This window comes from Brachyhypopomus gauderio, chromosome 2 (genome assembly GCF_052324685.1).
Source record: "Brachyhypopomus gauderio isolate BG-103 chromosome 2, BGAUD_0.2, whole genome shotgun sequence".
Classification (NCBI taxonomy): domain Eukaryota; kingdom Metazoa; phylum Chordata; class Actinopteri; order Gymnotiformes; family Hypopomidae; genus Brachyhypopomus; species Brachyhypopomus gauderio.
The window spans coordinates 28,285,422-28,312,577 of NC_135212.1; the positions used below are offsets into that span (position 1 = coordinate 28,285,422).

General features: G+C 44.7%; 1 protein-coding gene across 2 annotated transcripts; it reads right to left on the reverse strand.

Annotated features, from left to right (window-relative positions):
- Positions 1-291: 291 nt before the first annotated feature.
- hgfb (hepatocyte growth factor b) lies at positions 292-21,522 on the reverse strand. 2 transcript variants are annotated; one of them, XM_076993375.1, is made up of 18 exons: positions 21,349-21,522; positions 19,665-19,821; positions 18,908-19,020; positions 18,301-18,415; positions 15,863-16,005; positions 14,206-14,326; positions 12,593-12,711; positions 10,943-11,108; positions 10,021-10,154; positions 8,864-8,957; positions 7,005-7,141; positions 4,750-4,782; positions 4,547-4,652; positions 4,111-4,185; positions 3,510-3,659; positions 3,077-3,183; positions 2,778-2,920; positions 292-2,603 (listed from the first exon to the last, which is right to left on the reverse strand). In XM_076993375.1, exons 1-18 carry the CDS (start codon positions 21,395-21,397, stop codon positions 2,421-2,423), a joined length of 2,145 nt encoding a protein of 714 aa, XP_076849490.1. In that variant the 5' UTR covers positions 21,398-21,522; the 3' UTR covers positions 292-2,420. The 2 variants fall into 2 exon arrangements, with proteins under 2 accessions (XP_076849490.1, XP_076849489.1); XM_076993374.1 differs by having other exon boundaries at positions 19,665-19,824.
- Positions 21,523-27,156: the final 5,634 nt, after the last annotated feature.

Consider the following 27,156-nt stretch of genomic DNA (forward strand, 5'->3'; position numbering starts at 1 on the left):
ACCTCACCATTTTAAGATAAAAAGAACATTGATCTATTTATAATTCTGAATCATAGGTCCCGCCAATAGGGGGAGACATAACATAAATCTGTTTTGAGGTCCTTGGAGACCACTGAAAAAGTCTTATCACACACATCCTGAATGTATCACACGGTACGGTTTTGATGGATGCAGTGTTGTAGAAAGGTTTATAATTGTGGCTTATTTTATTTTTATGGTAAAAGAATAGGCTATTCTGGAGAAAAGGCACATAAAAGAATTCTAAGCAACACAATCACAGGAACAGATAAATACAGCTGTCAGTGTAATTCAGCATGAACATACAATACAGGTGGATAATACATTGAATATGAATATCCCCACACAAAGAATGACTGAGTGAGGAAAACACTGTACATACACAACATTTACAATCTTGTGTTGTAGTTAGCAGCACTGTACATTCAAGTGAGTGGCACACACACCCACATGGGGAACACAACGAAAAAAGGGGTACAGGGATGAAAAGGGTGTCGGGAGAAACAGCGGAGCAGCTGGACGGCTCAACCCAATACTTCAGTACAGTGCTCTGATATTCTTTAGTACCATGGATTTAAATGCCTTACTCTCCATGGTCAGGCAGTTTCCCTAAGTGATTTTCTTATGAAAGTTATCAGAGTATAAGATGTTTGATTTGTCTTGACATTTGTACTGAACAATGTGTGTTTAGCTGAACAACATAAATGTAAAGACCTGTGCCACTGGACCCATACAAATTAAACTCATCCTTCATTTCAAATAACGCAATTAACATGAGTGCTTAGAATGCAAACATTTAGTGTGGTGTTTGTTTTAGCTGACATAGTTTTGGAGGTAATTTCCCAAGTTGATTGTTTTTGGAGGCAGTCCAGACAGTGTAAGAGGTCAGGAATGAGAAAATTGTATTCGGGCAATCAATAACCACACTGAAGAAAACTCGGATTTATAAGGATTTGTCTTCCAACATATCAAGTATATAAAAACATGAAAATTAATTTCTCAACCTAACTGTTTGTCTAGGCCTCTTTCTTCACTGTGTGGAAGAAACGCCAGGTATTTGGTCCATACACACTCCAGACACACACACACACACACACACACACACACACACACACACACACACACACACACACACACACACACAGAGTCTCCCTCTGTCCTGCAGAGCTATATCCTGCCAGTGGCATTTCTGACACCTAACTGAACTGTATCATAAATGTAGATACTCATACACACACACACACACACACACACACACACACACACACACACACACACACACACACACACACACACACTATTAATGCAGTCTTTCAACTCTTGAGGAGTCTGTTTTAAAGCATACACCTTAAGATATTAATTGAGCACTCACTACCTTTCTTTAGGTGGCATTTTAGTGGTAATAATGTTAAGTACAGTTTTAATAAATGTACACATACTCCGTTTTAAAACATGTAACACCACTTCCTAAAACCACAATGAAGAAGGCATTATATTTTAAAACCTCCAATAAAAGGTCTATGAGACCTACCCAAGCATCGGGAGTGTTTGCAACACTCATGACTACAGTATTTACAACACATATTTCAAATCCTTCTATGGCTTCTGATAATAATTCAAACTTGACATACTTTGGGGACATGTTACCTTGACTAACTGTTCACTGGTCACAAAAATCAATACCTGCATAACGCAAACCAAACCTTCAATACGTTACACGAGATTTAGCAGTGTTTGTTGTATATGTGCATATTCAAGTATTATCAGACACATAAAGAGTATTCTATGAATACTACTCTCCACAAGATAATCTACCTTACTATGCACAGCACTCCTGAACATATAATACTTTTGGCTATTTTTATACTTGAGCAGTAAGGATGTTATTTCTCTTATGATAAATTCTCTCATATCTGCAAATGAAACAGACTTCATACATTGGGAATTTCAGGTCAATTAGTTCCTGGTCAAGTCAATTATTCATTCTGCATATTCTCATTTCTATCCAGTTGATGGTTTGGGGTGGTGTGGGTGAGTTGCAGAAGAGTGTGTGGTAGTTTGTCTTCTAGAAGCTGAGGTTTTTGGTCAATATTTGCGAATTGCTACAGTCATCATGTTTCCAAAATAGCTAGCAGTAGTCCTTCTCCTTACGTATGTGGTACAGAGAGCTTTAGAGAGCTTGTGTAGCACACAGGCTGTTCCCGCCAGGGCTGTAGTCTCAGACAGAACGTACTTTACCTCACAGTTCTCCATTAAACAAATCTACTCCAATAGGACAGAATCCACATTTCTTTTGTTACTAACCGCAACTTTGATTAGATATAAGATGTTGGTGGTATTCACGTCTGGTTTCACTTCGGGTCCTCTGGATAGTCTTCTATCTGGATCTTCTGTGCAGCGCTTTAGTAATTGAAGTCTGAGTAAGGGTAGGTTTTGAACACTTTGTGAATCCACACGGTGTAATGGGCCACGTTGACAAAGATGCCCGGACGGTTGTGTCTGGCACAGCCCCTGCCATGGACGCTCACGCCCACTATAACTTTACTGCCCTTCTCCTGACACACCAGTGGGCCACCGTAGTCTTTCTGTTGCAATGACAAAAGAGACATACCTTCAGTCCGATTACACATAAAACCCCACTGTGTGATTGTTCACAGCAGAGTTCACATTAGAGAGGTGACTGTGTCAAGAAGTGAGAGACTATCAGGATTCCCTCCGGGGGGCGATGTGATGATCTGAGCGTGATGGAGGACTCTCACCTCACACACTCCTTCATCTCTCTTCCCGCCAGCGCACACTTTGGCGTTAGTGATCTGAAGACCGCCTCTGTGGAGCTGATGGCAGCGCTCATTGCTGACCATGGGCAGCTGGACGCTCTTCAGCCTGCCTTCATGTCCCGTATCTAAGAGAGATTCATCATTACTCTTACAGTCTTGTGAGCTTGGCTGCTGGGAGCCCGTGGGCCGTGAGCCCGTGGGCCGTGAGCCCGTGAGCCCGTGGGCCGTGAGCCCGTGAGCCCGTGGGCCGTGAGCCCGTGAGCCAGGGAGGCCCCCCTCACCTTTAGTCTCCCCCCAGCCATACGTGGAGCACACGATGCCTTCTGGGATGCTACAGTCAGGCACAGGCAGCTGAATGATCCGCACTTGCTCTGTAATGTGTGCGGGTCTGAGTTGCAACCACACACACACACACACACACACACACACACACACACACATACAGTTGGAGGGGGGGCATTGTCATTTAGCCCACACTGCAAGCAACAGCTATTGTCACGCATATAATTTACATTTTTGATTAACAACAACTCAACTCAAACGACAACCCAATTTCCAGCCTGTTAGCAACATTTTCTAGGCACCAACTAACACACCAAACATCAATCAAACTGTCGAGGAGTTCATTATATACAAAGGAGCCCATTATATACACAGCTCATTCTGTCCACTACGTTGATTCGTGTCTGAATGTGTGTGGCTGACCGCACTTACTGTGCCAGCTGTATCAAGGCTAGTCCTGACCCGTCTGGACCACAGATGACATGGGCCAACCTCCTCTCCTGCCTGCTCCAGCTGTTCTCTGCAGACTCATTGAGATGGGCAGAGCCCAGCCACACTCGGTACTCAGACAGGTCCGGTACACTGGGAAGAGAGGGAGAACTCTTGGATCGGTGACAGCTCCTTCGTCTGATTCACAGCGCTATTTATCTGAGGTGATGTGTGAGACATTCTTCAGCTCTGTGGGATTTATTACAGACTCTTAGAAGCCAGGGAACACAGAACATATAGGATTATTATCTCTCTAGTATTCCTCTCTACGTCCGCTGTGTGTGTGGGGAGGAATAGGTACAAATAACCCAATAAATCAACCAAAAATTCCTGCAGTGTCTATCTGGCTTGAGTCTTCTCATGGGATGATCTTATGAGAATGAATGTATTCAGTGGTGGTCTGATCATTCTGGTGCCCAGGAGGCGTTGATTTGTTAGGTTAGATATATAAGACAAATCATGAGAGAGCCAGAAGACCCAGGAGGTGTGGGTCAGGCAGGGCAGGGCACAGCCGTGCTTGGGCAGCAGGGATGCAGATAGTTACCAGGAGGAGAAGCACTCCCTGTCCGTCAACACCCATTCCTCCCGCACCAGGGATCCGCCGCACCAGTGAGTGGCCCTGACAGGAGGAACAGGGTGTCAGACAGAGAGTAGGACACACGTGGCCATCACCACTCTCACACGTTATAAAACACCACGTGCCAAGCGGACGTGTACCTCATGTGTTTCACACACAAAACCGCGTGGCCCACTAAACTTTCTTTTTTATCATTCTGGAAGGGACTTTCCAGGGAATTTGTGCTGGGGTACAACTATGTTGCAAATACAAATGGCACATTGTGGAAAAACAAGATTTGGAAGAAGTTCCCACAAAGTGCAGCCAGCAGTATCAATGTTTCATCCCAGAATATTTACTGTGACCCGCTGTAAATGCTCCACTAATTAGAAATAAACCTTTGCGGTCATGTTAAGTTACCCACCCTTTCTGTATGCTGACCACCCAGCTGCCGTCTTTGATTGGGATGGGGCCTCCTCCCACTATCCTCACTTGCTTATGAACAAAACAGGAGATGTTTGGAACTTCATCTGGAAAGACAAAAGTAAGGACAACATGGTTCTAACACAGCTGAGAAATGTCCGTGTCCACAACGAAGAATAGTGAAGCATAATCAGACCTCATTACCTTTCTGTGGTAGATTATTTTGTAACTGCTCACCTGAAAAACATTCAAAGAAGAAACATTAAAAAACATAAAAACATGTCTATATATATGTACATAGTGTAAAATTGAATATAATAGATTTGATTATTATTAATGAGGAGATCCCCATCAGAGAAAGTTCTAGTCTATCTTTAGATTGCCAAGAACAGCTGGAGTGAAAGGTGTGTGAGGTCTTCCATGTTAACTGGGCCAGCATGTGGAAGTGCTCAGACTTCTCAATGACAGAGCATGATCTATAGTCATGAAGCACCTCTGCTTCTGTTGTGTTCTGTGTGTGTGTGTGTGTGTGTGTGTGTGTGTGTGTGTGTGTGTGTGTGTGTGTGTGTTTATGTGTGTTAGCAAGAAGGGGAGAGACAAAGACAGAGAGAAAGAGACAGAGACAAAGACAGAGACAGAGGGTGTGTTGACAGTTAAACTCAGGTGGGGTTTAATTAACTGAAGACTGTGGAAAGATTTACTGGTGTGTCTGTTAGTGTGTGTGTGTGTGTGTGTGTGTGTGTGTGTGTGTGTGTGTGTGTGTGTGTGTGAGTGAGAGAAAGAGAGAAAACTAGAGAAAAAGAGTGTTTGGAGGTTTCGAATTCATGAACTTACTAATGTAAACTCAAAGTGTAAATGATAAATGCTACACGTGCCTAGCATGTGGTTGAACTTGCAGTCAAAAATGCACTAACATTTATCTGATATGTAACAACTGAACAACTTGTATTACTGACAAAATATTTATAATAGGTATGTATACATAATAGGTATACCAATAGGTACACATATGAACATTTTAGATTTACTTTGACATTGCCAGTTCTGATGATGTGTAGCCAGATAACGTTTGCCATCAATCATATAGGGTGCCTGTGTAACATCGTATCTGTCAAGTAGTGACGGACAGAGCAGCGGGACACGTGTGCAGACTCACAGAGCAGCGGGACACGTGTGCAGACTCACAGAGCAGCGGGACACGTATGCAGACTCACAGAGCAGCGGGACACGTGTGCAGACTCACAGAGCAGCAGGACATGTATGCAAACTCACAGAGCAGCGGGACACGTATGCAGACTCACAGAGCAGCGGGACACGTATGCAGACTCACAGAGCAGCGGGACACGTGTGCAGACTCACAGAGCAGCGGGACACGTGTGCAGACTCACAGATCAGCGGGACACGTATGCAGACTCACAGAGCAGCGGGACACGTGTGCAGACTCACAGAGCAGCGGGACACGTATGCAGACCCACAGAGCAGCGGGACACGTGTGCAGACTCACAGAGCAGCGGGACACGTGTGCAGACTCACAGAGCAGCGGGACACGTATGCAGACCCACAGAGCAGCGGCACACGTATGCAGACTCACAGAGCAGCGGGACACGTGTGCAGACTCACAGAGCAGCGGGACACGTGTGCAGACTCACAGAGCAGTGGGACACATGTGCAGACTCACAGAGCAGCGGGACACGTATGCAGACTCACAGAGCAGCGGGACACGTGTGCAGACTCACAGAGCAGCGGGACATGTATGCAGACTCACAGAGCAGCGGGACACGTGTGCAGACTCACAGAGCAGCGGGACACATATGCAGACTCACAGAGCAGCGGGACACGTGTGCAGACTCACAGAGCAGCAGGACATGTATGCAAACTCACAGAGCAGCGGGACACGTGTGCAGACTCACAGAGCAGTGGGACACGTGGGCAGACTCACAGAGCAGCAGGACATGTATGCAGACTCACAGAGCAGCAGGACATGTATGCAAACTCACAGAGCAGCGGGACATGTATGCAGATTCACAGAGCAGCGGGACATGTATGCAAACTCACAGAGCAGCGGGACACGTGTGCAGACTCACAGAGCAGCAGGACATGTGTGCAGACTCAGAGCAGCAGGACACGTGTGCAGACTCACAGAGCAGCGGGACACGTATGCAGACTCACAGAGCAGTGGGACATGTGTGCAGACTCACAGAGCAGCGGGACACGTATGCAGACCCACAGAGCAGCGGGACACGTGTGCAGACTCACAGAGCAGCGGGACACGTATGCAGACTCACAGAGCAGCGGGACACGTATGCAGACTCACAGAGCAGCGGGACACGTGTGCAGACTCACAGAGCAGCGGGACACGTGTGCAGACTCACAGAGCAGCGGGACACGTATGCAGACTCACAGAGCAGCGGGACACGTGTGCAGACTCACAGAGCAGCGGGACATGTATGCAGACTCACAGAGCTTGACGGTGCAGTAGTCCCAGGGGATGAGTGAGCTGTTGGTACAGCACCATGGCCCGTGTTTGTCCTTGTCTGGATTCCTGCAGAAATTCCCTTCCAGTTCGTCGTTTAGCGTCCCTGCCGCATGCTCCCCTCTGACACATGGTGGGATTTCAGCGTGGCCACACAGAGCACAGAACATACGCAGACAATTACTTAAACTGAGTCATGTCTATCACTGAAGGCAAACACCAGAATCAATGATATCAAATTAACTAGCTTTCATTGTCTAGGGAGTTGCAGTACAGTCATAAGACTGCATGTGAAAACAAATACTTCAGAGGGCAAATTCAGTCCGTACTCAAATTCTGATATCTAGTCAGAATATGTAGGTGAGGGATTCAGGCCCTCCTGAGCCTGCCCTTCCCCACCAGCCCTGTGCCGTCCAGCTGGGAGGCTGGTGCTCTCTGGAGGCTCTCGGGAGGCACGAGGAAGCATTACTCCTGACACGACCCCTCTCACACACTCTCCCACATTAGCAGTCTGCAGTGCTCTGCGTTCGGGGAACACCACTGTCAAAACACTACAAATTTTCAGCAGGAATTCCATTTGAGACTAGAGAGCGGAAAGCTACACAGGCGGAGACCAAGCAGACGGCTCAGACGCTTCTAATCCAACCGCCCGGCCAGTCCGTGTCTCAAGACTTCACTGCGGCATGAATGTGCTGTGCCTGAGGTATCCTGATGAGTGACCTTTGACCCGCCTACAATGCCTTGTATGGTGTTAGACAAATAAAGAACCTGAGCAGCTTTGATGGGAGTGTGGCAAGAAGTCTGGGTGAGGAGTAGGCGTGCGGAGGGCAGAGGTCAGCTAAAGTACACTGTTCCAGCCGGGACAGCCTGCCGGTAATTCTTGGGGAATTAAGTCACTCCAACTGCTAGACTTAAGTGTCAATTAGAGCTCATTGAAATAAGAGGTCGTCCACTGAGATGTGTTTTTCTTCCTCAAAAAACTGCAAGAAGCTTATTTTATCATGTAAAACAAATACATGCTGACAATCCAGGCATCCCTGGGCTTTGTTTCACTGCCCTGCTGTGGTTCTGGAGAGAAGGGGGAGTGAACTTTGACCTGGAACTTGTTCATAAAATGAAGAAGTTATTTAACATCCCTCATGTCAGAGTCAATGTGGACAACAGAAATATCCCTGGCATTCTGCTGCTGCCTATACAGAAGCACACAAACACACACACACACACACACACACACACACACACACACACACACACACACACACACACACACACACACGCACACACAAACACACACCTCTGACATAACCTTAGACTTAGCAGTGCGTGACATATAATACACTAATGCCTTCTACCAACATACGTATGCTCATATTGAAAAGAATAAAAAAAATAATAATACTGCGGTGCGAAAGTGTGTAAAATACTTGTCCATGGCCGCTGACCTATTAAATTTATTCCCCTTGAACCAAAAGACTAAATACATAATTCACGTCATATGCAGTCAGAGGCATTATGGGACTGTCCTTGAGATCCCGCAATATATAAAGTGCAAAAAAATGGGCCCAGTTCTGTTTCCATGGAAACCAAGTGAACGTCAAAGGCTCAGAATATGTGCTGTACGGACGTAAATGTTTACTGTCCTGTCCAAGATTGGCGTGTCTTTAAGGATATAAGACCAATGAAGTGATTGTGTGTTTATGGCTTTGCAGGTTATAGTTTGAGGAGAGCTTGAGCTTAAGGCGGTGATGTAAACCACTGGTAAACATCCCGGTGCTCTGCCTCATCCTCTGTGTCAGGCCTGAGATCAGTGATTGATTTGTTTGGTCTTTGGGGGCCAGGTCTCACCTCTTGAAGTGGTCTTTCCATGGAGCACAGGGGACGCCTGAGCGGGTCTTCACCTGCTTGCCTCGGTATGTCTCCCCGGTGCCCATATAACACTCTGAAACACATCATGAGAACCAGATGACGGCGGTCTGGCAGGAACAGCTCGCAAAGTGTAACAATGGATGTTGCACACCAGTCCACTATGTGCCAATTCTCCCGCTCAGACTTTAATGCGAAAGCCACGCTACACAACCGAAGCGCCTGCATGTGTGGTTTACGATGGGCTGGCGGTGTGTGCAGAAACACATCACAGTCTGGATTTCTCCCCAGAGATTTTCCATCCCAGTGGCCCCAATCAGAACTGCGGCAAAATCGATTCTAGCGTCAGCGCCTGTGCGAGTCCTCCCATGCCACGTCCCTCCGGGCCCTGCCAGTCACACGAAGCTGTCAGTGGTGATTAATGGTTGAGTCATCGCGTCTCGTTCCCACACTGCCGCTAGCGCTGTGCGGCTCAAACCGAGCCTATTCGTGGCTTCGGGGATCGGACCACGGGGACCAGTCCGCACCGGTGCCAAGACAAAAGAACCAGAGCTCCATCTCAGCTGCTGCAGCAACAGGCGCATCAGGAAAGAGCGCATATCCCACAGCTCACAGAACTCCTGCAATGACCAAGTCTTTGAAAATGATTCTAATATGTAAAAGTGGAAAAGGTAAACACTGTAGCTGGCTACCCAGAATTCTCTTGGAGAGAGACCAGTCCTTGTGGTGGAGGCAGATGGTGAGTATGTTTGGGGATCCTCTCGCCATCCACCCAGACTTCATCTTGACAAATGCAAATCGAACCGAAAGTTCATTTGTGGTGGCCAACAGGACATTTTTGCAGATTAATCACTAGTACAAATGCATCTTACAGTACAGTAGCCTTGAATGGGCCATGTGTTAGTAGTTTATTGCGCTATTCTTCAAGATAAATATGAGTAAGGAAGTGTAACCCCTGTGTTTGTTACCCAATAAGGTGACGCTGTGCCCTAGCAAGCTGGGACTGTTGGAAATGTAGGAGTGATATAACAGGGGAAGCAGTGGCTTTGTTTTCCACAAAATGACACCAGCAGTGAAGATGCAGTCCTGGATGTGGCTAAGCGTCATGCCACGAGGGGGAGGGGAGCACACGCTCTCACCTTCCAGCTCAGCCGCTGCCGATCCACAGCGTGGGATGTTCGTGCAGAAGGCCCAGGGGACGTTGGGGTCAGTGGTGAAGCACCATGGGGCGTGGCGGCCATTGGGATTCCTGCAGTAGTTCTCCCTCAGGTCCCTGCAGTGTACACACACACACACACATACACACACATACACACGCACAGTGTTAGAAAGTCTACCATAGACTGAAGATGTGAACAAAAATGTAGCTAACTTTGGACTTTCAACTTTCACAGTGAACTGTGTGATTAAACACACATGAGCTTGTATTTTAGTTAAACATGTTTCGCTGAAGAGCAGAGCGGAGCTCAGATGTGGAACAGAAGGACCACACACAGGTCAATTCCAGCAGCACCTACTTCTGCACACATTTCACAGCCTTTCACACTTTATTTGAGATGGTTAAGAAATAAATATTAAAAATGTGCAAGGCAGGATGGGTCGCCTACAGGCTATTGAGTAGTTTGTGCAGTAGTGTGCGCAGTAGATTGTGCAGGAGGTTACGTGGTGGTTTGCGTGGTAGTTTGTGCAGGAGGTTACGTGGTAGTTTGTGTGGTAGTTTGCGCAGGAGGTTACGTGGTAGTTTGTGCGGTAGTTTGTGCAGTAGGTTGCGTGGTAGTTTGTGTGGTAGTTTGTGCAGTAGGTCACGTGGTAGTTTGTGTGGTAGTTTGTGCGGGAGGTTACGTGATAGTTTGTGCGGTAGTTTGTGCGGGAGGTTACGTGATAGTTTGTGTGGTAGTTTGCGCAGGAGGTTACGTGGTAGTTTGTGCGGTAGTTTGTGCAGTAAGTTGCGTGGTAGTTTGTGTGGTAGTTTGTGCGGGAGGTTACGTGATAGTTTGTACGGTAGTTTGTGCGGGAGGTTACGTGATAGTTTGTGCGGTAGTTTGTGCGTGCTTCACTCACTTGCAACGGTAGTTTTGTGGTGTGTAAGTGTGTGAATGAGGAGACTGAGCATCCCATCTTTGACAGGTCAGGCCCTCGGAAGTGACCTCCACTGTCCCACGATACCCTTCTCCATTGCCACGGAAACACGATGTACTTGTTTCAACATCACTGTTGTTGTCATAGGCTGAAAAAGAGGAAAGAGAGAGAGAAAGAGAGAGAGTTGTGAGTGTGTGACAGAAAAAGATGAGCAGAGACAAACATCACCTCTCACTCATGATAAACGATGAATCACACATCATATTGTCTATAATTGCACTCATTCAGACTGCAATAACAATGGTGCTGTTTGTGTTGAGGAAACACACAAACCCTCCTGAGTGAGTCAAAGCAGTTGCCCAGCACAACCCATGAAAACACACAAAACAGCTGCTAACGCGGTCTTACACACACCAGCACAAGCGAGCACATCAAGTCCGTCTATGACACACAGCATTTCCATTGTTGTTTGCTAGATGTACTTCAGTATACTAACATTCATTGCATGTGCGAGGGCCTGTTGTTAATGCTAATGACCTGGCTGCTTTGAATTCAAAGACAGGCGACATTCATCTCCGTCGTGTGGGCTGTCCACACACAGCTGTCTGTAAAGCCTCTAACATTGTTTGGCCTAACTGAAGAGCTGCATACTCAGTCCGTGTCGTGTAGATGCAGGTTCGGTCTCATTAGTAGTGAGCTGGAGCTGGAGAAACAATGGGCTACTTTGTGCTCCAGGCACTGCAGTTTGCTGCAGAGCAGTACGGAGGGTTTAAGAGTGTGTTCTGGCCTTAGGAAAGGGCTTCAGAGGGATCAGAAGTGCACTTTCCAAGTGGACCGAAGCCATCTCTCTGCAGATGCAGACATTCTGACCGTACTAACAGGCCCGATGCACTAACAGGCCCGATGCACTGGAACCAGCACAGCTGTGACGTGTGGGGAAGATGTATGTAGCTTTCGCTGCTGTGTTTAAAAGGCAGCAGGGCGAGTCACTGTGTAGACCCTCTGTGTCTGTGGGCATCTGCTGGACACAAGATGCATCTCGTACAGAGTAAGAAGCAAACATCATCCAGAGACTCATTCACGGTGGGGGGAGCCAGAAATCAGAGCACAACCCCAGCAGAGAGCAAGAGAGGAGGAAGAGGAGGAAGAGGAGGAAGAGGAGGTCAGCTCAAGCAGAGTTATTATTGTCACACGTTAGTGGCACTGGGATGAATGTGCAGCGTCTGGATGCGCGGTGTGTGTGGTGGTGGGGAGAAGATAACCCACACGTGTGTTACGTCTTTAGGGCAGATGGAGGGTTTATACGGAAATCCAGAACACATCGGCCGCCTCTCATGCAGATAGGATCATGCGCCAGTGCCCTAATGAGGACAAACAAACACTCCAGGACGTCAGTGAGCAGGAGTGAGAGAGCGTAGCACAGCAGAAGAGTTTTACGGCCGAACCCTCCACTCCTCTGGGCTGCAAACAACATTCCTGCGAGGGTCCCAAATGAGAGGGGAGCCACAGGAAGAGGAAGTTGTAAATTTGACAAACTTTTCTTTTCTTTACTTACCCTTGTCCTCCTCTCTCTATCTCCCTCACTTAAATACACATGGATACACATGGATGCACACGCTTGCTCACACTCACCGCACTGTTTGATGTGGCAGTACTCCCAGGGCGTGCGGGGGTCCGTGGTGAAGCACCAGGGTCTGTGGCGTCCGTTGGGGTTACGACAGTAGTTGTCCTTCAGCCCTTTGTCTGGGTACCTGTTGGAGGGAGTGAGGCCGCGTGGGTGCTAACTCAACACCCTGCGCAGCCGGCCGCACATACGGCTGTGGCGATTTATAGCGCCGAGAAGCGACGGTGACTTGTGGCCAAGTGGAGCAGCACTGTGCGTGCGCAGCAGTCCTGCTCACCGTGAACTCTCCAAATCCCGGAGCCTCGCCACATTAAAACAACATGGCCGACCTCGCCTCTGAGGCAGGTTCGCACAAAACAGTCACTTTTCTTCTGATTTATGCTAAAGGGGGACATGACAGTTCCCATGCTGCCCAGGACTTGGAATAAACTTTATTGATTTCTCTAATGTTGTCTAAAGGGACATACCACTGCCATTTCTCATGAGGTAAACGCAGGAGTGTTTACACATGACATTAAAAAGCATTGGCCCTTGTGAGCTTACTGACCCCTATGGGAGATTAGCTAAATAAACTGAGATAAAAAAAAATCACACCATTGTTTTCCAAGACTCACTGAATCAAAATTAAGAACTACACGGCCAGAAAACATGGCCAGTTATCAACGTAATGTAAGAAGCTGATGAAGCCAACATCAACGGAAGACGTGATTAGTGTTTACAGGCCTCCTAGGTCACAGGCAATCCCACATCACACTCACTTTAGGGGTAATGCCACTTCAGTCCAGCACTTCTCTGCTCCACGGCCCACCTGACCTCCCACGCAGCAGCGGTCAGCGTTTAACCACACGGCAGCTGTTGGCTGGGTATTCTTACTTGATTGAACACTCTCATGACAGCAGTGACACTGACACATAGTTCCAGCAGCTCTGACGTGCCTGATAAACCCGGACTAGCACCCACAGCTGTGCCCTTGTCACGTCTGTGTTAATGCTGCATTGTGCATGTATGTTGTCATATGGACTACACTTATGAAAGGCACCGGTGAGGTAAGTGACTGCTGAGTGCAGGTACATGGTAGGTGCTTGTTGTAAAGTGGCTGGTGGGTCCATAAAAGGCAACACTATTATGATTCAAGACCATGAATGTCTTCTGCATAGTACACATGGCAACACTGACTTTTAGGACTTTTATGTAACGCTTTCCAGAGGGCTTATTCCTAAAAGGTCTGGGAGGACCATCCCATTCAGTTACGCTGGACCACAGATTAATGCATTGCCGGGATGTTTGTACAAAGTGCTCGGGATTCTGTCATGTTTTAACATATGCAGCCCACAACGAATCTACACAACACTGCGGATGAAGCAAATATTTAGCAGGGGATACATCAGGACAGCAAGTCGTGAACCACCTCAAAGCACTATGGAGATTTATATGGTAGTGGGTGAAATGTGTACATTTCACATGGTCTGCCTAATTAACGTGGCCTCCTCATTTTATTGACATGGTTTGGCTGTCATCCACTGATTAGCATTGCTAACTGCACTGGCAGGGTTCTGTGTCTCAGACAGCTTGGTGATTGATGATGTCCCGCGGGCCACACTCCGCTGAAGAAGTCTCCTACCTTTTGGGGTGGAAGAGATGCTTGTGCGGCTCATCCAGGTCCCATCGCTGACATTCCCGGCCGCTCTCCGTGTGGTCCATGGGTCCGCGGTAGCTTTCCCCACTGCACGTCATGCATTCCACTGTGGGTGAGGGAGAAGGGCTGGTAAGGTTCTCAGTGTGCAGCACGGGGCCCCGAGGAATATTCACGCACACACATCTCAGCTACATTAGCATGGTTTGAAAGGAGAAATCTGCTTTAACGTGGCAGTCACTCTAAAACCTAACCCAAAAAAGAAATAAATAAAACCACTGACAGTGGTATGCTGAGGTCATGACTGCACATACACGGTTTACATAATTGCAAAATGAGGTTTATGTTTATTGCAATCGATCTTTTACCTCTCTGTGCTCTAAATGTAAATGGATCACTATTAAGTCTCAAACTGCAGCCTTTAGACTAACTGCTAAATCAGGTAACACCTCACCTTCATAACTGAAATGCCACCTATTAAGCTGTCGGTATGACTCCAGGGCCTCAGAGCAGCTTCTAACAGATTTTGTATGATCAAAGGTTACAGAAATGAGTAATTGAAAACGTAGGAGCTCAGTCACAACGGTTCAGTGAACGCCACAGCAGAGAGGGGTCACTAGCAGACCTCTCTCTAAAGCCTGTTATGACCAGAGCAGCGTATTGGAAACAGATGCGTATGTTGGCCATTTTCATGATTTTATGTCCCTCTCTGTGTGTTTCTGATTATGGAAGACTAATTTATTAACAAGCACTCCCAGTCATATTTCACCACAGCACTGAGGATAGACAACAGGTTATCTCTTTTTAGCTGATAGCTATCTCCAGCCAAAACCTCTCTGCATGACTCGTGGAATAGTAACGTGTGGTTACTTTGTGTGCTGAAAATCCCCAGATTCAAAATTCATTCTGTATATGACTTTAAACATAGAGGTCCTGAAAATGTTTGATTAAAATGCATTTTTTACATGGAGAAATCAATGTATAAACTTTGCTCCATTTCCCGCTGCTGTCGGTTTAAATGTCAGCAAGTGTTTCTCACCCTCTGAGCATGAGCAGTGGGGCAGTTCTGTGTGTGTTTGGGTTCTGAGCAGTGGGGCAGTTCTGTGTGTGTTTGGGTTCTGAACAGTGGGGCAGTTCTGTGTGTGTTTGGGATCTGAGCAGTGGGGCAGTTCTGTGTGTGTTTGGGTTCTGAGCAGTGGGGCAGTTCTGTGTGTGTTTGGGTTCTGAGCAGTGGGGCAGTTCTGTGTGTTTGGGATCTGAGCAGTGGGGCAGTTTTGTGTGTGTGTGTTTGTGTTCTGAGCAGTGTTGCAATTTTGTGTGTTTGGGTTCTGAGCAGTGGGGCAGTTTTCTGTGTGGGATATGAGCAGTGGGGCAGTTCTGTGTGTGTGTGTGTTTGTGTTCTGAGCAGTGGGGCAGTTCTGTGTGTTTGGGTTCTGCACAGAGGGGCAGTTCTATGTGTTTGGGTTCTGAGCAGTGGTGCAGTTCTGTGTGTGTTTGGGTTCTGAGCAGTGGGGCAGTTTTGTGTGTTTGGGTTCTGCGCAGTGGGGCAGTTCTATGTGTTTGGGTTCTGAGCAGTGGTGCAGTACTGTATGTGTTTGGGTTCTGAGCAGTGGTGCAGTTCTGTGTGTGTTTGGGTTCTGCTCACTCTCTGAACACTGAGGAATGTTGCAGTTCTGGTAGCGTATATTCGGGTTCCTCGTGAAGCACCACGGTCCTGCGGTGCTGTTGTCTGGGTTACGGCACAAGTTTCCCCGAAGGTCTTTCTGCTTGTGTCGCCGAGGTAAAAAGCTGAATGGCGGAAAGTTAAAAGGAGAGAGAAGGGGAGGACATGAGGAACTGAGGCATTTCATCTGTATTCAGGAAATCACAGACAGCTGTGCTACTGAGACTCTGCTTAACACCAGTCAGATTTTTTATGTTGAAATCATGTTAACTGAAAGACAGATAGCCGTCGTAGATAGTGTCACCCACCCGAGTCCTCCCACACACTCCCACTCCGTAAATCACAAAACCATGATAGAGATTCAGATCAAAAGAGACAGAAAGTCTCATCGGTTCCCAGGCATTTTTTTAAGAAACAGCCCTCTCTGACCACAGAACATCTTTCACACATAACATAACTACTTTAGGCTGGAAATGTACCCCTGACCTTATATTTGTCATGAAGCTGATTAGAAATTCATCAATACACATGTGGAAAAACAATGGATTGTTTACCATAGCGCTAGGCAATATGACAGTATGTTATCATGATGATAAAATGTGTCATGACTCTCCTGACCGTGTTACTGCATCATTACGTGAAGAACAGTGGTGAACTGGACATTTTATGACAAGGACAAATTCAGTCCAATTATCTAGCCTGAAGAATGACCAGTGGTGTCACACTGACTAATTAAAACACTGCATAGTAACAAGTGCCTGACTGCCCACTCCACCATGAAAGCATATTGCCATTTCCCTGGTTATTATTTTATACTTCTATTACTTCTTAAATAGCTTAGTTTAGCAAACACTCAACTGGACCTCAGTATGGCTATACTTTTTTGCTGGTCATTTACAACCTGCTGTCCAGCCGTTCCATGATACATATCACAATATATGTTCAGTACTTCATCGTGATATAACAAAATATCATCCACCTACATCACATATTTCCTAAAGCATCCATTATAGTGCATCTCCAAGTTCTATTTCTAACGTAACATTTTGGCACCGGTGTTAAATTTAACAGCCTTTACTCATGAACGAACATACCGTTGACCTCAAAATGACAGATGGGACGATTTCCAGACAAAGGGACAGACACTGGGCTGCCTGCTCAAGCAACACGAGGTCAACTACCCAACAGTGCCACAGTGATCCTCTGAGCTGAGATCTGGAAATGTGCAGCTCCATAAATCTTTGCAACATCGCTGGTTGCTCCAAGTGTGTTCACCACAGTGGCTTAAAGTGAGTGCAGATTTCACCCTTCATGGAAAAGGCAAACTGCAGTCATATGATATGTGCTTTCAGCCGAACCTTGACCATGTCTTCTGCGTGGCTTCAGAACGGAAGATCTGTGATGCATTTCTTAATGTTCTAGGTCACGGCTCAATTTTTGTCCATTCAGATCTAAATCCTTTTACACCAATAAAGCCTAAAAAACATGAAGTTTCAAAGGGCTAATTTCAAAGCCGCATTTCTAACTGTACGTCAGTCCATTAGGAAAGATTAAAAGCTGAAGGAGAGAAGGAAATAGAGAGACAGACACTCAAGGTCTCTTCAAGGTAATCATGTTTTCACGTGTCAGAAGCTTTTTGAAGGCATAAGAACTATAGTGCTTCTGGCATAGTGACAGATTCTTCCTCTTCCCCTCATCCTAGGGAAGGACAGGCAGTAAAGACACTGATGTGTACTGCCTCAACATCCCTAATGAACCCACACAGCCATAATGAACTCTTGGCAAATAGACTCTTCCCATTAGCTATCTTATCTTAGCCCCGCACTGTTTTCTGTCAGACTCCCACCATTACACTGACCCTCCAAAATAACCTTTTGAAACACAGCCTCACTTCCAACTCCACACAGATTCAGTCCACTTATATTTAGATCTGTTTGTATACAAGTACATATTCAGGCAGAGTAGTCCAAAAAAAATTTTATCCATGAATGTGTGCATGGGCTCAGATGTACTGTGGGTTTTTGTTCGACACTTGCAGGCAAGGCGACCTCTGACCTCTCTAGCTGAGGTCTGAAAAGTGGAGCTCACTGTCAGCCCTGAATGAGTGAGGCTCGAGTGAGTCACCAAGGCCAGAGACCCTGCTCTAATGACACAATGAATTAATCCTTAGATCATCAGATCTAAAGCGAGCTTTTGTGAGATTCGAAACGTGTCTGTTCCAGTGAGTGTGACTGTTATTCATTTATTATTCAATTACAAAAGAAAAAAGTGCCTAAACTAGAACCTGGAAAGGGGATTTTAAAAGCAGTCTAAACGCTTGAGGACTCTGAGAGACCTTCCCTCAGAGGCACAAATACTGGGCTGTTAAGTTTAAATGGTCGTACAGACAGATTTGGTGAAGAGAGAACAGTGGGTCTTACTCGTGTTCATGTGGGGTGTTTAAATCCCAGTTCTGACACTCCACTCCAGTCTCAGTCACCGCTCGAATCCCTTTGTAGTTCAGTCCCGTGCCAATGATGCACTCTCTGACAAAGTCTACAAAAGGTACAGAGCAAAATAATCTGTTAAGCAATCAGTTGTACTTCTCACCTTTTTCTCAGTGAAAAGTGGTGTAAAGTGAATTCATGTCATTAATTCAGTCCACGTAACCTAGTCCTGTCCAGTTCCCCTTTATGAGCATACTGGAAATTAGAAAAAAAAGAAAACATAGCTATGCTAACATAACATGCTGTGTGATCGTGACACAAGCTCTAGATGTGTCATTTCACTGTGGAGATGAACCCGTGACGGGTTTGTGTGTGTGTGTGTGTGTGTGTGTGTGTCATCAAGCTTTCACTTCACACAACATACAAGAGAAGCTTTATGGAACTGTCAGCTGAAGTGTCTAAGCAGCACTTGGCTGATGTGGGAGCAGCTATCTGGGAATTCTTAACCCTCATAGACAAAAGAGAACAGATCCATGCCACTAATCCAGAGTCCTTATCAAACTACATCAAACCATCACATATGAGGTGCTTCTCTGTTTACCTTTTTTCTCATAAAGGTCAAAGTTGAAGTCATTCTCCATGTGGACACCCACTGTGAGGCTATCAAAGGACAGCAAATGACACTTTGTGCCATTCTGATCAAAGCTGAATGCTCTAGAGGGAAAGATCACATGCAAAGAAATCATTTTATTCATCTGATCCAATAACTTTTGGTAAAACATGAAGCTTTTGATGAAGTAAAATTTAAACCAGAGTGAAATATGATAGCCAACTGCCTGTGACAGGTAATACAAAGCCTGCCTGACAGAATCTATTGTGTTTTCAAGTGTTTGCTTTTTCAAATCATTCAGGAATTTGACACTCAGCCTTCATAAACAGCTGCAGTTGCAGTAAAACACAGGTGCTATCAGCTCAACACTACTACAACGCACTGCCGGCATTTCCCACACTGCTAAGGTGATGTTCTGAAACATGGAAGGCACCCAAAACATCAAAATAGGAAGTAGTTGATTTGCTGATCCATAGATTTCCTTTTGTATTGTAGCTTCCAGCTGCTTCCTCTGTCCTCTGAGCATGGTGTGCAGAGTGCATTTGACCAGTAAAATGGAATTTAACACACAAGGATGTTGGGAAACAGAAAGGCAGTGTAGATTACTTACTTCTCCACCACTGCCTAGTTGTTTATTTGAAAGTAACTGTCACTGTACAAATATTATCGCATTGTTCATAAACAATGACCCATCTAGGCTTCCATAGGTAGCTGACCGCATAGATTGACCTTTGATTGACCTCCGTACCTGCAGGTGAAGAGGAGCTTCCTGCTGCGGTTACAGCGACGTGCACACTTTCCCAGACTCATTTTCTTGCTCTTGGTCAGGTAGGAGGAGTCAGGTGGGGCGACCAGACGCACGCCGTCTGTCTTCTGGTAGTCCTGGAGAGCATGCCTCTTGCTTTCTACTATCCAAAACAAAACCTGTGATGGCTCATGCTATCAAGTAAAGGGTCATGTTGGATCAATACATTCACTTTTACTAAAGAACTACAAATAATACAGAACGAACTACAAAAACTACAAGAATACAGGACAGACAGAAGAGAGCAAGGTGGGGCTTAGGAAAAGGCAGACACAAGTAAGTAGATCTGACATGGGCAGCGTGGCAAGAGCCAACAATGAGCCAGTCTGAGTTGGAAAGTGAGCTAAATCAGTGTGCTTTAGTACAAGATTAATCTAGGCTGTGTAATGATATGCAAGGACATCCATCATTGTCTGATTAAACAAGGTAACTCAGGCTGAGTGGATTCATTGTGAGGGCCATCAGGAAACTAGCCAAGTCCCAACAGATCACGTAACAGAACTCCTGAGACCAGAACCAGAGACAAGCTTCCACATGCATGACCAAGATGTCATCCCACCGTCCAATGCTGTTGGACATGGTTAGAGTCTAAGGTCTTAATGGCCAGAGGGGGAAAAAACAAGTTCAGCAGATAGTCCCAGCTGTGGCCCGTGCCTGGCTTGCATATTAAATAAAGCATAGCCAGAGAAAGAGGGAAAAGAGAATCTCACATCTGCACCCTCATTCACAACAGCAGTTCCCCTGGTACCAAACTTGAATGGTCAATCACCCTTGACATTTAAATCTGAGGGAGCACAGTTTTCCTTTAGATTTTTTTTCTTTTAACACCAGACATGATATTCTCAACAAACGAATCATCATTCAAAGTTACAAAAACCGTAGCAACAGTGGAGAATCCCAGAACCATCACACACACTCCTATGAGCTCATTTGGCCCGAGTCGCTACTCTCTCAGTACGCAAGCGAGCCGCAGTCGTCCAGATTGCGACTTTCTGTGCAGATATCTGTGCAATATACTGTGCAGAATTGTCACAGGGACAAAATGTACATAAAACCGAAATAACTCATCTCTAACAGCTCAACTTTTCTCACGCACTGGCTGACTTATGTAGGTTGCGTAAACCCACGTTAGTCACAAACAAACAACAATACTGTGTGAATGTGGAGGAACACCGCTGCTTTATGGACTACTGCAGCCCTGGAGCCGTGATGACTCACTGACCCAGATGTTCTGGCCAGCTAACGGAAACAACCAAAACACAACTGTTCCCCTGTTTACGAAACTTCATTTAATATTTTAAAAGTATTTCAAATAAAATGCCACACAGCGACAGATCTTCTCCAGGTCAGGTATTACCCCATCCACTATTAGCGTCCTGTATCTACATCTATATATGAGTGTGATTTCGTAAAACGTACGATTTTACATTTTTAATAGGAACGTTTATAATAATATAAATTCAGATCCACAACAAAAGGCTTCTAGGTGTACCGGACCAGTTTTCTGCCATATAGGAGCAGCGGAGACAAACTGTCACATCACAGAAGTTGAACAGTTGTAAACAATTGTGCAGAAAGTGCGCGTGTCGGCCAGCGAGCGCTCGCGCATCCCCTCAGTCAAACTTACCTGAGTAAACAAGGACAGCTACACACAGCAGAATTTTGTAAATCCACATGGTGGTCTGAGGCAGGTCCCCGCGTTGCTAGATGTCAAATGTTTTAAGTGTGATACGCTGATAACGGCGATAACGGCAATGTCCGCGTGGAAGCACCGAGAGCGCTTTACTGACGGGAGGATGCGCGCGCTCTGAGTCCCTAGCTCGCGCTCATCCCGCCCCCTTCTGCAGGCATTTAAAGCTGCCCCAGCGTCAGCGTCCACAACGGGGCTATCACAAGAATCATTTCCTAACTCGTGTTACGGATAAGGTTGTTGAACTAAAGTGAAGCGGGAAGTTCATTTACCACGAACTGAAAGTTTACATCAGTATTATTTGCGGACTGATGATTCGGAGGATGGGGTCAGATAATCTACTGTTTACTCATCATTCTTGGGCAATTTTCCTATTATTTCAAACCCATGTTGAAACAGCAAAACAGAAGTTAGAATTATTTCATCATACGTTTCTGATCTATTGAATTCGTGATCAAGAAAATCTTCTTTCATACAGTACTCAATTACTTCTCATTTATCTTTATTTTTCATCTAAACAGTGTCTGTGACACATTCACTTCTTGATTTATAAGTTTACCTTAATGGTGCCAGATTTACTACTACAGTAAGCACTTTTCATCTTATCAATACTCTTATTGATCATGTCTTCGAGTTGGTTAAGCTCACACATAGGTGTCAGCTTACCTGAGAAAATGTTATACTCATGTTAGAGTGGGCTTCAGAGAGATGGAGCAGCAGTTTATTTTACATCACTGAAGTCCTTCTTTGTAAGAGTGTTATAAGCTCTGCCAGGTAGTGTAGCTATTATGACCATCAAATAAAATCTATCTATTCTGTAAGATGGTGTACGAATTTACCTCATAGTTACATGTTAAAGTGCTAGCTTGATTTATTTGTTTGTTTGTTTACTATTCTTCATCAGGTTTTACTGAATGTTTTGCTGCAGCATTTACATCTACGTTTGTTTATTGTATGGTGTTTTTTTCCATTCAGCTTGGCCTATGTTTATCTGCATTTGTTTATCTGTGTTTGCATTAGTGTCGTTAGCAGCCTGGCTGTTTATTTGAGTGTCATCTGGGACTTGTGGCAGTGACGCTTCTGCATCCTCTGATGACAAGAACAAAAACGACGACCCCCAAACAACAGGGCTAGTGTCCTCAGGGGAGTAATCAGTGACACACACACAGGGAGGGAGAGACAGAGGGAGAGAGTGAGTGAGAAAGATGGTGTGTTGACAGCTAAACATAAGTAGACTTTAATTAAACTAAGACAGAGACTGAGTGAGTGAGTGAGAGAAAGGGAGAGAGAGAGAGAGGGGGAGAGAGAGGGAGACTATGATGAGCTTGTCAAATTACATCATGGCACACCTTCACAACACTCATGTTTTCCAGGAATCACAAACCCAAAATCCCAAATCAGAGTTTCTTTCTCCCCTCTCTCCGTACTGTCTGTTAATAGGAAGAGATAATTTGCTTTGCTGTTTCTGTGCTCCTGTCCAAGACAAGCCCATAGCTCTGCATATCATCAACAACAATTATTGAACATCAGACACTTTAGGAATAAATCCTGCAGTCCATCTCTGTAACAGAATACAGATGTGTAATGTGACTTCATAAGTTGCTGAAACTAAAGTGACAAGTTTGTGGTTGGTAGATAATGTCTGTTCCTGAATTAAGAGATTACATGGCTTGGTGACCTAACATATTATGATCTGTCAGTTAGTCCATAACGTAAATGTGCAAGGTTATGTCCTCTATAAAAGAGTTCTAGTAGAGACAGGGCAAGATAAATCTTGTGCTTTTTGATATGTGCTTTCAGAAATCATTTAAAAATCTCATCTTTTTTTATGACACATCATAAATGATACGTCTCTCATCTGAAACTGCAACATGAAAATCAGTGGAAATCCTTCAAAGTTGTCTGTAAATGGATGTTGGTTTTTAGTATATAACACAAATACACTTCTTATTTAATTCATATTTCTAACTCAGTCCATGTGCTGTAGAGGACAAACACACAAGGAACCAATGACTCACTTTCCTCTATGGTGAAGAAAGTGGTAAAGCCTTCAAAATATTCAAGACAATGGAGTCATTCAGATTTTACTCAGATCTATATTATTATTATTATTATTATTATTATTATTTCTGTTAGGTCTATCACACACATAATACACAGACAGCGTAATGTTTAAAGGTATGAGGGATTTGAAATGGAAAATGTGTAGATTCATCACTGAAAATGAAAGACCAAGACCAGACAGTATTGAAGAGGTAATTATTTAAGATATAGGTATTCAAGAAACATCAGTGGAGAATGATCACACAAAGACACAGAAAACTGCTGCTGAATAAAACAGGGCATGAATGTGTATGTACAACAGGTCAGTCCCTAAGGCTGCTAATACATTTCCTGCAACTTTGTAGAAATTTGTCATGTAGATCTGGTATTGGTGTTGAGTTTCATCTGCAGTAAATTACCCTGCACTGACCCTTAAAAAGCACGTACACACACACACACACACACGCGCACGCATGCACGCACACACACGCATGCATGTACACACACACACAAATCCACATATATATACTCCGCCTCTGTATGACACAAATCAAAGATTATGCCTGGAATAATTCCCTTGTAAACATGTAGGAAGCACGCAGACGTGTGATGAAGACAGCTGTGTGTGTCTGCACAGACGTGTGGAGAAGACAGCTGTGTGTGTCTGCACAGACGTGTGGAGAAGACAGCTGTGTGTGTCTGCACAGACGTGTGATGAAGACAGCTGTGTGTGTCTGCACAGACGTGTGATGAAGACAGCTGTGTGTGTCTGCACAGACGTGTGATGAAGACAGCTGTGTGTGTCTGCACAGTCGTGTGGAGAAGACAGCTGTGTGTGTCTGCACAGACGTGTGATGAAGACAGCTGTGTGTGTCTGCACAGTCGTGTGGAGAATCTTCCAGGCACAGTAAACAGAACAGCCTCTAAATAAACACACACTTCTTGCATGCAAGTCAGCAGTCTGGCTGCTGGTTCTACTCGGAGCAGCAGACGGCTGACAGACTACCGCACTTCTCCCAACACACCTGAAAACTACTGTCTGGGATACACACTGCTGAACATGAGAACCACATGAGCTCGTGATGTCACAGATTCCACAACACAGTATGGTGGACACTGGCCATAAATATGAATGACCTCTTAGGCTGGAGTAATCTCATTGTGCTGTTCTCACTGTGCTATTCTCACCACGCTGATCTCACCATGCTGTTCTCACCACGCTGATCTCACCATGCTGTTCTCACTGTGCTGATCTCACCGTGCTGTTCTCACTGTGCTGTTCTATTGTATATTTGTTTCAGACTTTGTTTTGGTTTGATTTACATTATGTTTAGAGAAGAGCTTTTTGAAGCTGCTTTACAGGTTAGAAGTTTAAGATGTAATTATGCTGTAAACAGTATTGGACACAGAGACACAGTTGGACACAGTTTCCTTTTGTGATAAAGGTCCTAAAGTTTCGATAGTAGAGCATGCCAATGCATTCTTTCACAGTGCTGATCACTTATTTGTGCTCTCTAAAATAATACATTATTCAGTACCCCACGCAAGTGTCTCTACACCTGTGTAGAGAACCAGCCTGAAAGGAATACATGAAAACATGAATACATGAAAACCCAGAGACGGCTACACCTAGCTGCCTCCAACGCATACTGTGTGTGGCCTTCCCCATGAACAACACTGAAGAGTCCAATACAACCGCACCACGACCTACAGATGCAAAACTGCTCAGTGAAACACTAAGTACGAGAATCCATGCACTGGCACACACACACGCACACACACACACGCACACGCACACACACACACACACACCCACCCACCACATGCAAAGCTCCTGAATAGAATTGGCCCTAGGGGATGTGCGTCTATAGCGGCCCCGAGTTTGCGTGATTAACTCTTGATGAGGCAGGACTAAGGCCATCTGTAAAAGTTTTAGTCAGCACACACACACACACTTCTCAGCACAATTAGATCTGAATCACTTTCACAATTTAAACCAAATAGCCAAAGAGGCTTGTGTGTTCATGGACCTTCTAGACTGCCATAATAATTACCATCAGACCAAATGACTAGCAAGTAAATGAGCACATGTAATGTGTTGTGTATATACGTATTGTGTATTTGATTGCAAAAGTAAGACTGGTCAAGGAATGCTGCAGTGGCAAAGAACAAGCTGTAACAGTAATTATTAATATCAGTATCAGTATTTGAAATTAAAGCAAAATTTAGCATGTAAAACTACTAAGATTTATTTTGTTGAAGTGAAAGATGTCATTATATGGTATATATTATAATTTAAAGTCCCTATATATGTAGAGTCAATGTCCATCATTTGAAAAATGCATTTTAGAAAGTCGAGTTGAGTGCTAGTGTCCTATTAACTAAGTGTAATACATTTACTCCAGATACACACAGAACCAACAATGGAGGTATTGGCATTTTGAGGCAGAGAGAGAGAGAGAGAGAGAGAGAGCAAGAGAGAGAGAGAGAGAGTGAGATAAAGAAAGAGACAGAGAGATAGAGAGAGAGAAAGAGAGAGAGAGAGAGAGAGAGAGAGAGAGAGAGAGAGAGAGAGCGCAAGCAGGGATCTAATTGCTAATGAGGTATGAGTAGATGGTTATGTGGTCATGTTTCTGGTTTTGACAAAACCTCTGTTGGCTGATTGATTCCCCACATGTGTACATGGCCTGTTTAACCACAAATTATAGTCTGCTGCATCAAAGTGAGGCAGTTAGCATGTTAAGAGTTAATTTACAATTGAGTTTCCTCTGTGTGTGTGTGTGTGTGTGTGTGTGTAAGTTTGTTTGGCAGGTCAGAGAACACCCATCTCTGCCAACTTATTAAATTATTAACTCAACAGTGTAATTGTGGTTGTTTTGCATTTTAATTACTTAATTACCACAGCCTGCATAATGGAAATAATGCATCTTCTAATAATCTACGAGGACGTACAGTCATGAGTGCTGAATATGTTCAGGAACAGGCCAATATGTGTTCATTATTACATAATTATACCAACATTACAACTAATAAATGTCTTTGCATAACACTTCATTCTTAAGTGTCCACATTTCACACAGGGTTCCTCAGCCTATAGTCCATAACACAAGGACGCATCCTTTTCTAGCAATGGGACCTTAGTTCTAACTCTCCACTTACATGCTCTATGTACAAACACGAGTGGCTGAAGAAACACAGAACGTTAGTTAAGAGTAAAAATATGCACTAAGGTTTGGTTGATAACATCTGGATTAACTTTATTTAACACAGAACCAAGAGAAATATTTGTTGCTTAACAAATTAAAATGTTGAAAACCCATCAAACCAATGGAATTCATCACATAGACATAAATTTTAGCAAAAAACGTATATTTATATCTCAGATGCACACTTGAACATAAACAAGCTGTTCATTTCTTTGGCTCTTGGAGGTAACAACCACTGATCAAACTGCAGTGAAGTAAATATTGTATTAAAATACAGCTCATTTCAGAGTTTCATTTTGATGTTTATTTTTAGACAAACCAAGCTACAATGATTACTGTGCAATTAGTTGTTAGTTTAAAAAAGATTTATGTAAATCAGTTCATAGCTGGTGTAATGAGACACGGATTTTCCATTGCAATATTTGCTAAAAATCATTATGGATAACAAACATGGAGCAGATAAAACTAAAATCGTGTACTAAAATTGTCTTTTGTT

Coding starts and splice junctions, on each gene's coding strand:
- hgfb (XM_076993374.1), bottom strand. CDS start 21,397: ATGTGGATTTACAAAATTCTGCTGTGTGTAGCTGTCCTTGTTTACTCA. Junction 19,825..21,348: donor AGCTGTCCTTGTTTACTCAG/GTAAGTTTGACT, acceptor TGTTTTGGATAG/TAGAAAGCAAGAGGCATGCT. Junction 18,416..18,907: donor TGACCTTTATGAGAAAAAAG/GTAAACAGAGAA, acceptor TACCTTTTGTAG/ACTTTGTCAGAGAGTGCATC.